The sequence below is a fragment of the Stegodyphus dumicola genome, chromosome 3 (genome assembly GCF_044657685.1).
Source record: "Stegodyphus dumicola isolate Sdum_Otavi_A_Nest chromosome 3, ASM4465768v1".
NCBI classification, from domain to species: Eukaryota; Metazoa; Arthropoda; class Arachnida; order Araneae; family Eresidae; genus Stegodyphus; species Stegodyphus dumicola.
In genome coordinates, this window is record NC_140770.1 from 172880873 (window position 1) to 172893443 (window position 12571).

Below are 12571 nucleotides of genomic sequence, written 5' to 3' on the forward strand. Positions count from 1 at the left end.
CAGTGATGGCCACCTGTTAGGTGCTTCCATAATGAAATGGCCACCACTTCTGGTCTCTTGTAGAGATGCAAGACTAATGGCTATTAAATTAAGCAGCTGGCCTTTAAAAAAAAGTGTTATATGTATATTTCCACATCTACTAAAATCAAACCAAATTTAAATATCGATAATATGGTGATTAAATTTCTCAAGAAACACAGAAGTCTTCTTGAAAAGTGAAAAATGTTGAGAAATCTAAAATATTTTTATCAATTTTCTAAAGGAACTTATATGAAATGAATCCATCTCTTACCCAATAATTCTACATTTATAATCTAATCCATATATAACTGCAAAGGACAGATTCAGTATTATGGGCAATAAGGCTCTTCACTGAACATGTTTGCATGACAGAAACCTCCAGATTAAAAACATCTTCATGTGCTATGACTTTTCAGATCACCAGGCATTCATACAGTATGTGAAGAACATGCTATGGAGAATTATTCTAAGTTACAGTATGCCATGGCTGACTCGTTTTAGCTTTGATCTGCCCATCTTCAGAAACAAAGATGAATAGAATATTTTCTACTGAACAAATATTTATTGAATTCTGTAATTTCCTTCACCCATGTCATAATCAAAAAAACATTCCAGTGTGTTCACAAATATAGTCGTCTCTGGCAATCAAAAGGCTAAATTGAGAACTAACTGATTAATAAAAATTACTGTACAAACATCCTACAGATTAACTCCTATGAAAATTAAATCAATTTCTCAATAAAAATTTACAGTGAACCAACCATCTTAATACAGGTAGTATGTAACCCAAAAAGCAATCTTACAAATCACATTATTTCACATTTATTATTATTATAAAGAAATTTATTCTTTTACCAAGTGTATCATATTTTTGTGAAAGCGTTACATGTTTAATGTATTCAAATTTTTGAAGAAATATTGAAAAAAAAAAAAAAAAAAAAGGATGAACATTTCGTGCATATTATGAGATTATTTCTACAGCATGTAATTATGTTTCTATCACAAATCCTAACTTAATCAAGATACTTTGTTCATAAACATACAATAAACCATTTGGTGGCAATCAGCACAGAAGAAATTAGTATTTTTGATAATATAAACAAAGATTATTATTGAACATTATCTCATTAAGACAACCACTTTGACAAGAAAATCAAAATCATTTTGAACTATCAGTGGTTGAGGCTAATTAAGAAATTATTGTACATTAAGTAATTCTGATTAATAAAAACATTAATTTTTGACAGTTTCATTATTTTTATTCTTAAAAGTTTGAAAGCTCTTCCAAATAGAAATATAATATTTACATGAAAAGTTAAATATACAATAATATCAAGACATAAAACATTTTTTGGAAGACCAAAATAAAATACTATTACTGCTGTAAGCACCTTTCACCACAAGTTGAAAATATAACACACTGTACTGCAAACTTCCAAAGACAAAAACCATAATTTTAATCAAATACCATTTTTTTCAAGTGCTTATAAGCACTGCAATGGATGATGTGATTCAAAAGAATAAATAAATAAAGTATTTGGAAGATCTAAATAAAATATTCTTACTGTTTAAAGCACCTTCCACCATGAGTTGAAAATATAACACACTGTGGATTTCAAACTTCCCAAAGAAGATAGCATAATTTTAACCAAATAAGCCTTCCAAGTGCTTATGTGCAAAGATTTAAGAAAAAAATCAAAAGAATACTAAATATTATTATGAAAGCATCATCATTTAAAATAATGTATCTGCTGAGTTAACTGTTAGACAGAATTCATAAAACAATTAATGCTACTATTCATATTCTATTATTATTTCAAATCAAGTGCTTAAATGGCATAATTTAAAATGGTTCTAATTCAAATCTGTACTAAAAGATGGTAATATTTATATTGAACATTTCAGCAGTATTTTTAATTATTATTACAAAGTTTTGTTTTCCAGGAATGCAGACAGCTTGCAATTTACTCTAAATACCAAACTAAAATAATTTATCAACTTCATAAAGCAAGTAAGCACAAAACTTGAAGCTAACAGTCTTTAATGAGAATTTTTGTAAAAGCACTTAAAAATATGCTTCATTCCGAAGAATACATGGAAATTAAAATAAGAACTAATAAGAACTTATCTACTAAACTTCCCGTAAAGTTTAAATAAAGTAACCCTTTTCATACCTTAAAACAGCATAAATACTCTGAAACAATACTAGATTCAATGACAGAAGTAATATTTTTGCTTAAGTACAAAACTTTAAATATTTTTAAATCAAAGTTTATGTAACAAAAATCATATTATTCTTAAAATTTTTTTAAATGAACATGATATTTGTTTTTCATGTTATTAGTTTTTACAAAAGCATTTTCTTAAGTATATGACGTTATCAGTTTTTATGAAAAAAATTATATTCTTGTTTCAGTATTATATGATTTATTTTTAATCATTGAAGATTAGCCATTAAAATCACTGAACTATAGATAAATAACACTAATTACTCAATCTAAATAATATTACAAATATGGTGTATTTGCTTTTTGATAATGCATAAAATTTTCAAATTTATGAACCATTATGAGAAAAGACGTATCTTTCCAATGAAATTAAAATGGGAAACAAAAAATTGTAAAAAAATTAATTTTATTGCTTTCAGATATAATTTTATAAATAGCTGTGCACATATTTTCTAATACTGTTACAAAAGAGTTTTATTTTATCAGTACGAGTTATAATGTAGACTCTTACAATGAACTTAAATATGACTAGAAATGTTCTGAAATATGGCAATATAAATATATTATAGCATTTCTTTGGATTTAAAAAAAAAATGAGTAATGCAAGAAATTTCCAAAAGTTGCACATGAAAACATTTCATCACATTTAAGGCATCCCATTTTCAAAATATCACATATTAAGAAGCTGATCATCTCTTTCTTCATCCATTTTCAACTGATCATCTATTCCTCGATAAGCCTGCGATTCTTGCCTTGGGCCACAACGACAAAAATAATCACATCCATCCTGTAGAAGTAAATATGAAAAATAAACCTGAACATTTTCAAGAAAACAATTTAAAAGGAAAAAAATTAATAAACAACAAACTTAGTTTTACTAAACAAATAACTTAAATAGAATATTTCCTTTCTAAATTTTAATTTAATCTTTAATTAATTCTAACTGTTTTCTATGGAAACAATGTATGACTATATACAGCCTTTTCAATAAAAGATGTATTTATAATTTGCATTACTGTCCTTTTTTTATTTACAACTTCATTCTCTCTTTTTTACCTTTTAATCTCCTCAATATCTCTTACAATTTTTTTGTATTAACCTTTTGATGAGTGCGATATTATTTTTATAATTTTTTTAACTAAAACCTCTAGAAATTGAATATTATGATCCTAGAAACAAATAATATATGAATTAGGTGATCGCACATTGAAATCAGCGCACGTCTACGACTTTGAAACTTACTGAGGTAGTGGGGGGAGGGAATTACATTTTCAGTGCGTGATTTCAATAAATGACGAAATTTACAAATTTTTAAAAACTGTATGTAAGAACTGCATTATATGTAAATTTTTTACATTTTTTTTTACAAAGTAAATTGCAGAAAAAATTTTAAAATAAACATTTATGTAATTTTTCTATAGCAGTGAAAATATAAGTACCTACATAATAAGAATATTCGAATAAATGGATTAAAAAAACTCTAAAATAAGGATAAAAAAAACCCTCCGTGTTTTTTTTTTTAATTTAAAAGAAAAAAAATTTTCGTGATACTATTTCAAGCATGTTTTGTCTTTTTGGTACATGCACAGACCCACATTGCACGTTTCGCACATGTATCTTGTTCTGTTGTTTTGATGATATCTGAATAATTATTTTTCTTATTTAAGAAAATCTGAATTTTTATTTAATTCTTTGAATTATTAATTTAATGTATCAATAATTTGTTAGGTAAATTCTTATTTTTGAGAAAAACCAATGCTTCAATAATATATATATATATATATATATATATATATATATATTTTCTTTTATTTAAATTTAACCAAGAAACACTTTGTGTAAAAGGATTCAGGAAAGGAGAAAATTTTTGCTGAGTCATTTTTAGAATTTTCTAGAGGGAAATTTCTTTGTCTTGGTTATTTTGATTGACAGGACTATGTGACGAAAGTTCAACGGGTTAATGTTTCTCCTACATAGGAGGTCATTGCTTTGGCGATATAAGTGTCCAGTTTTGGCCTGCTTTTGAATAACTGGTATGAGCGTAATTTGAGTTGTCTGGTCTTTTGGGGTGAAAAACGGAAATTTGTCCTAATGAGTGGGGCAAAAATTGAGTTTTGTGGTAGCCTGTATTCCTTGTGAGAAGCGAGGAAAAATTTGAGTATTGACTGACTTTCAACTTGTGTGCAGAGTTGGATGAGGTGAAATAGTTCATCTTCTAGCAGTAGTTGCGGCAAGCAGTGGAAATTATGCTCCCCAGCCGTGTTTTTCCCGTAATTAGGAGAATAGGAGTTTGTGTGGCGATCTTCTGAATTAATGAAAGAATTTGGAGATATCTAAGGATTTCAGACCACACATTTTGACTTTACGCTTGGCTATCCAGAAAGATAGTTCTCTTCGTTGGGTTGTTAAAAAAGGGGCCCTTAAGGTTCGTTCAGACATAAAGAGCATAAGTGGTTAAAGCTGAGCTCCGTTGTAAAGGCAACCAGTCTGTGCTATGTCACAAAATCTGGTTTAGGGCTTGTGGCATAGGGTTCAAAGTTTTCAACTTTACGCCGAGTTTGAAATAAACGTCGACCAATCAGAGCAAAGCTAAAACGAAGCGGCATTCCACAGAAGATTTCGCTGTCACAAAACAAGCAGAGCGAACACGGGAAATCAGTCGAGCAGGAGAACAGCGTGAGAAAGTTGTAGACACATCCACGCATGCATAAATTTAGCTTCTCTCATTGGCCACGGCTTACACCCTGTTCTCACAAATGTGAACGGAATTCCCACATTTTATGACCTTATGACTACGCCTCTATGCCCTTTACACCACCGTCTGAACACAGCCTTATTCCCCTTTTTCGTGGATCAATTATTAGTTTGGGGAACTGATGTCCGCTTGGTTCTTGTCTGAAATTCAATATCTAAGGACTTTTGCTGGTTGTCTTCGATGTGGTCACTTGAGAGTCTCCATTTGAATTTCGGGGAACAGGATGTTCTCTCGACATATTTTTTTTTTGGGGGGGGGGACGTGAGAAGCCAGCTAAGATGGTGCTTACAGGCCATGTGTGTTTCATCTAAGAGAATGAAAGACTAGACTCGACTAGAGACCTTGTTTCTTTCTGCAGTGTGAAGAACTTGCCATGACGGCGCTTGCAGGTCCTAGACGTTTCACCTACAGGAATCTACAACATCCATGTTCTCTCTAGTTTTCGCCATTCCAATGAAGGAACTTTGTGCCCTGTTCAAGTTTATTGTCAGCCAGATAAGTAATTATTTTTATTTCATGAAAGAATTAATAGCCTAGTAGCCTTTTACTACACTTGTATGAAAGTAATTTAAAAATATAATTAGCAGAACTCTAATTCATTCTTGGACTGGAATCCTTTCACACGGAGGAAGTTATTGAGGCAAAAGCTCCCTGTTATGTAAAACAATTAGAATGTCTTCCATTTTTTAAATTATTTCTTGTCCTAATATTTAAATACTTACTAAAAATGTATTTCTTTTCTATTTCATCTTGTCTATTAGCAATTACGATAAATAGTAAATAGCTATGGCTTAGGTTAGTTTTTTTTTTTTTTTTTTTTTTTTTTTTTTTTTTTTTTTTTACCAAAAACTTAAATTTAGAAATATGTAATTTATAGGTAATTGTAAAAATAGCAGAGATTAATCTGAAAATACTTAATAAACTTGGTATTAATTTGAAAATTATATTATTTTTTTATTTGTGCATTGCATTTATCTTTTACCGATCCTTACCTGAGCATGGTCCCGGAATTAAAAAAAAAAAAAAAAACAATGCAATTTCACTGCCAATAATTACGATCACACTTATGTTTAATTTGCTAGCACTATTGTTTCTATGATGATTTTGGGTTTTCCTAGCCTAGATAGTTTAAAGTTTAAATTAGTAATTAGTTACGGTTTCACCTGTCTGTTCTATTTTATTACAATACAGGAGCAGAAACTGAACAGTTCTATGAGGTTTCTTCCTTGTGCTACAAAATGTACACTGCCTGGATCTAAAAAAAGATCTGCCTGGAAAAAAGAGGCTCAAAGGAAAGGGAAAAGACAGGACAAGATGAGGATGACATGTCACTTGAGAAATTAAGCAACATTCTTTTGAAAATTCCTGGATGTTCAGAAGTTAATGCTGAGGATACAGCAGAATAGATAGTATATGATTCGTCAGACCCTGGGTTTCACATTTCTAAATGAAGACAAACTTACTGAAAGTGTGGGAGAAAAAGTGTCGAGGAAGAAAATGACCGGAATGACGAAATTCAAGAAGACATGGGACTATCAACTAGTGGAGCATTTGCTAGCCTTGAAACTGCGTTAAAGTGGATGAAGCGTAAGCCCGAGTGTTACCACATGCAACATCTCATTGTCAAGCGGATGTGCAACTTGGCTGCTCAAAAATAGGTGAAAACAGTCAAACAGCTTACTCTGACCGAGATGTTCAGCAAGCAATGACTTTTAGCACTTGTAAGTATTGTACAGAATGCTATATAACATGTATGTAAAAGTGTTTTGTTTTCATTTTAATTAATTAAAATCTCTTTTGCTTTAAAAATAGTTTTTTTTCCCCTCAAGTTTTCAACATACAGTACATACAGTAATTAATTAAAGTGTAAATGGACCCTTTCTTCAGAAAAAATCCAATTATCCAAATAGGGTCCGGTCCCAATTGATTTGGATAATTGGAGTTCTACTGTACTTTTTCCCACATGTAACTTTTTTCTCATTTGATTATACAATTAATAATCACTGTGAAATATTTTTATATTCATACATGCATTTGTTTTCCCTAAAGATCATGCATTATTCTCCCCCTTCTTTCATAACTCTCATCTCCAATGAACTATTTAACTAATAACTATGTCTAGCTCCTAGGTTATCATTATAACACATTTTAGATCCTTTAAATTTGCTGTGAAAATAAACATGACATATAATACTACATTCAAATTTAATCATAGCCAAGATTTCTTATTTGTATTCAACAAAAGAATTGGGCATATTTTAAACATAATTCATGTTAGCTCATATTTTTATATATTATGCTTATTATTATATATTATGCATTTTTATATTTTATATATGGTGCTATCATATTTTTACATCATATTGAATTTGTAATTACTTTATGACTACCTAATGTTTTGAAGAATGTATTTTAAAAATATGCTGAAATTTAATTTCTATTTGTCAGCAATTTTAATTATTTATATTTTATTAAAACATACATAATACTTCTCTTCACATACATGTATACACAATATCATATACATACATGTACAATTGCACATATACATGTACACACATTTACATAATACTGTTCATCATTCAACATGATTCAAGAATTTCAGATAGCATTTATAGAGTTTTCAGTATTTTCAAGCAGTGCATAAATGATGAATAAAGTAAATGAATGAATGGATTACTACAAAACTTTCTTAATTGGATAAAAACTCTCACAACAACCACCTTTCTAAAATTGTCTCTTAAGAAAACATGAATAATGACATTAAACATTACCAACAGACACATTCTCTAAGGAAAATACTTTCAGAGAAGATCTAAATTATATGAAGCCATGGGTGGTGATTTTTAGAGTGATTTACTGCATACATAAAGCAAAATTTATAGAGATGTAAAACAAAATTGCTTAAACATTCCTGTAAAAATCTCAAAGCATGAACAAATAAAGTTAAATTTTTTACCGCTTGCAAGTTTCCAAAATCACGCCAAAAGGAATAGTTAGGAATTTGTTCTAACCCCTTTGCACCAATAATAAGTCTCTTATATAAAAATCCACAAATAAGATACACAGAAGCAATTGTAAAAAATCTAAAAAATACAAAGGAAAAAACTGGGTATTAATAAAGACCATTAAACCTAGAAAGCAAGCTCTTATTTTTACTAAAGATATTCTACAATTTTTTTAACATGAAAAAGAAGAACTCAGAAGAACCTTTTACTAGAATATCTGTTAAAAATACATAATTTAAAGAAAACACACACAGAAATAAAAAATACTGCATATAAAGGGGAAAGAAAATAAGCAACAACTTAAAACAAATGTTTTCTTAATCTGATGATAAATAACTAAAAATAATCTAAGATATATGTTTCTTACTCATACTATTTTATTTGCAAGTAATTCAGCAACATAATATAGCTGCATAACTAAAAGGCATGAATACAGAAATGATAACTAGCTATAACCAAAATTATAATGAGAACATTTTTTACTTTATTCTAATTTATTGAACATTGTTACTTTTAACCTTTTACTAGCCCAAAGGGCTATTAGTCTAAAAATGGCCTTTTGTGTCATTTCACTTTCTGCATTGGTTCACTTTTCAAACTGTTGCCACCAAATATTATCACCATGTATTATAGCATTTAAAGAAACTAAATAATGAAGAATTTGCATGAATGCATGAATGTTTCTTGCATTGTAAAAAAGAGCCATCAAATTTTGAATAATGTAGTCCTTCAACTGAACATGGGCACTTGGAAGACCAAATTTTGAATATCAAATTTGTTTTATTATTTATTTCAAATTTTGTAAAACTTTTTCAAATTTTTCATTAACAAACTGAACGATTTCAAAGCGAGCAATGACAACACTGTACGAAAAAAACATTTTTATCTCCAGCCTGAGAGACTGTGTATCGGAAATTCTAAAGATATGCTGTTTTGCTGTAAATATTTTATGATACTGCTGTTGAATTAAATTTTATGTGTTTTAAGTGCAAAGAACATGAGATTCAATAAATAAAGGTAACATACAAATGCTCTTTTGGGCATAATATAAAATCAGAAAGCTTTCAGTTTTTTTGTTTTTTTAAATCTTTCTCAAACACAAATTATTATTAGCTTGAACATACCTCCACAAAAATGCCAGCTGATTTAGACAAGCGACATTTTATCTAGAAACAAGAATTCATAAAAATTGAAAAAACACAAACTGTGTTCAGAAGATCCGATCAAACTTTCTTCTCCAGTTACTAAAAAAAAAAAATTGCAATTCAGAATTGCCGTCCAGAATGTCTTTTATACAGAGGAAGAACATTTGAGAAAACAAAGAACATTTCAAAATGCTCTGCAAGAGAAAAAAAAACAAAGGACTTCATGCCATCTACTAGATGAAAAGTAAATGAGAAAATGCTGAAGGGCTAAGGGTAAATATGAGATAAAATTTCAATCATTAAACAAAACAGAAAGGTATTTAAAGATGCAGAAACATCAAGGAAATATAATTTGTAGCCTGAAGTATCTGAAGAGTTTTGACAGCTGAGAAGTATGATTTTTCAGCAAACATGTCTCCGAACAGATAATTTATGAATTTACTTTTTTAGCATAATTTCATATTACTTGATATGAAATTTCAAAACTTATAAAATTTAAGCAATGTATATTAACCTATACTGACAAGAAATATTATAAATGTCCCATCAATTTACACCTGGATACACCTGGAAAAGGGATTTTAAAGACTGAAATGTGGACTTTAAAAAAACAAAAAAAAAAAAAAAAAAAAAAAAAATCAAACTAGGAGAATCTTGTGATTTTACATCATGGAACATGAAACTTGCATTTAGAAATTTCAACACCATACACTATGCAATATTTCACATCAGAAAATCACATTTTTCAGATTTCTCCTGTTTTAATTATTCAAAAAACGTTTTCATTTGATAAAGCCAAATTCCTTGAAACTTTAAAGCATTCAAAAAAATTTTTGTTTTGGTTAATAGTCTGGATTTCAAATTGTATTTTACCCTGATCTTTGAAAGAATTTGATCCTCCAGTTCTTTTCCATTCATTTTTTTTATCAATATATAGATGGCATTAAGTGTTTCCTTTAATTCATCTCACAAAACTTTTTTTGTTTGTTTGTTTGTTTATGCCTAGGCACATGATTTTGGACTCAATTTTCTTATTAGCAACTGGAAAAGCTCATGAGAATAGAAGTTTTAAGTGCTTATTTGTATGTCTATTTTTAGCATATAAAAAGAGTGCTCTATGGCAGTTCCTTATCCAAAGATGTTAACTGTGAAATATGATAGAGAGGTTCCTCTCACATGAAAAGCACACGTTTCTGGCAGACTTCTGCAATATGCAGTGATGCCATTTCAAAAGAATCCAGACTGATTTTAAAATTCACTTTATAATACATGATTTAGATTACTGAACTATAATATAGTTCTATCTATAATATGGTTCTCGTGTAAATTATATTCCTATTTAATTAGATATCCTAAATTTTATGTTTTTTAGCTAATTTCATTTTGTAACTTTCTTAACAAAATTAAATACAAATATTAACTGATTAAATGTCTATAACAGACAGGACAACTCAAATAAAATCAAAATCAATTTATACAATTTAAGTTCCAAAAATTCATAACAAATAATAACAATAATAATAAATTGTATTATTGCTTAGAAACATTTTTTTAACAAAGGCTAGAAATTAAAAAACCATTGAATTCGGTGATCTACCAGGAGAGATATGGTGTGGCTACATGCCACAATTCAAAATCTGTCAGAAGATTTGTAGTGGGAAATTAAATTTGGGGGCTAGGTTGGGCTGGAAATTTCCCAGACTTAAATCCAATCAAAAACTTGTGGAGCATTCTTAAAGAACATTTTACCAAAATGCATTGCACAAAAAAAGAGCCCATGATAAGAACACTTTAAAAGTTACTTTCCCTGATAAAGCATTAAAAATTGTATGCACAAGACTAGTACAGTCTATATTTAAGCATATTCTAAAGGTCATTTCTGCTAAAGAAGGACATATTTCCTATTAATTTTATTATTATCACTGTGTATGAAAGTATTTACATAAATTATCAAAAAAATTGCTTAGTCCAAATTAATTTGCATTTCATACATTACTAGCAACCCGCTCCGGCTTCGCACAAATATAAAATATTAATGGATATTTTAACAATGAATCGCAGTTCATAATCTTTTTCTGAACTTACATACCTCACCTTAAATTACGATTTTTGAAAATAATTTCCCTAATATTAAATTGATTTAACTCTAAATTTTAACCAAGATCTTAATAGAAAATTCCAATCCATAAATTATGGTTTTATTTAATCTAATCTTATCTAACCTTATGTACTATAAGTTTATCTAACCTTATGTACTATAAGTGCGATTTAAAAATTAACCTTAGAATAGAATATCATTTAGTATATTTTAAAACTATTATCATACAATTATTTATCGTAACTTACTTATAATTACTGATATGTTGTCGCGCTGAAAGCTAGAGAGCTCCAATAATAAATCGCTACTAAATTCAAAGTGCTATAGGGAGAACCGCGGCCTTCGACACGCTATTTATAGGCACGCTCCCGCCGCCCCGGCCGGCCAGTACAGCCGCAAACGCTACGTCCCACAATTTTTAAATCTGTAGACCTTTTCAATGTGTACAATACTTAGTACATTATTTTGTTCAATCTCATAGGGTTCAGCCTGTGTTTGCAATGCAAGCGGAAAAAATGTAATTATTTACGACATCACATTAGAAACCTCAAAAATAACAGTATTTCTCCACAATTTAATGGATGTTATTATACATATAAACCTTCCTCTTCAATCACTCTATCTATTAAAAAAAACCGCATCAAAATCTGTTGCGCAGTTTTAAAGATTTAAGCATACATAGGGATATAGGGACAGAGAAAGCGACTTTGTTTTATACTATGTAGTGATTCACGCTTATTTCTTGGATATAGTTTTGGTATCCTTCTCCTGCCTGCAACAATTAATGCAGCATTTCTGAATGCTTCCATCATCAATATACGGATGCATTTAATGCCTATTTTTACATATTCTACTGCATTAAGCTTTCCCTTTTCAAAAGAATACTATCGAGTGAATCAAAAATATATTTTGCATCCAAAAGAATTATCAGTATGCATTTTCAATCTGAAGCATGTTAAATGTGTTTATTGAAAAACCAGATTGTCTGCACAAAATATTAAGTAAGCTTGCTTTTCAGCTGGCAATCATCTTTGATGATTAATTGTGAAAATGGTGATTTCCTTTCATTAAGGCTACTATAACCATACACAGTGTAAAATGTTAAAATACAGTGTAAAATGTTAAAATTTGACTTACAATTCGCCAAAATGTAAAAATACAAAAACATACATTTAAAATTTATTATTATTATACTTCTTATTTCATACAAAGTCTTATACAACTGCAAATATTCATTCTTGCAAACTACCATTAAAATCACTAAATTAGTTGTACTAACATTTGGAGAGACTGATATGTGCTACTTTTCCTCATTT

The 12571-nt window shown here is 29.3% G+C and overlaps 1 protein-coding gene across 2 annotated transcripts in view; it reads right to left on the minus strand.

The window, feature by feature from the left end:
• Nucleotides 1-2638: 2638 nt before the first annotated feature.
• Nucleotides 2639-12571, minus strand: part of LOC118180483 (cation-dependent mannose-6-phosphate receptor-like) — a 51615-nt gene continuing 41682 nt past the window's right edge. The window contains exons 5-6 of one of the 2 annotated variants that reach the window (XM_085813621.1): nucleotides 7964-8090; nucleotides 2639-3036 (exon numbers count right to left, since the gene is read on the minus strand). In XM_085813621.1, coding sequence (XP_085669747.1) covers nucleotides 2920-3036; nucleotides 7964-8090 — 244 coding nt within the window. In that variant the 3' untranslated portion in view covers nucleotides 2639-2919. The remainder of the gene's footprint in view (nucleotides 3037-7963; nucleotides 8091-12571) is intronic. The other variant, XM_085813622.1, reaches the window with a different exon arrangement.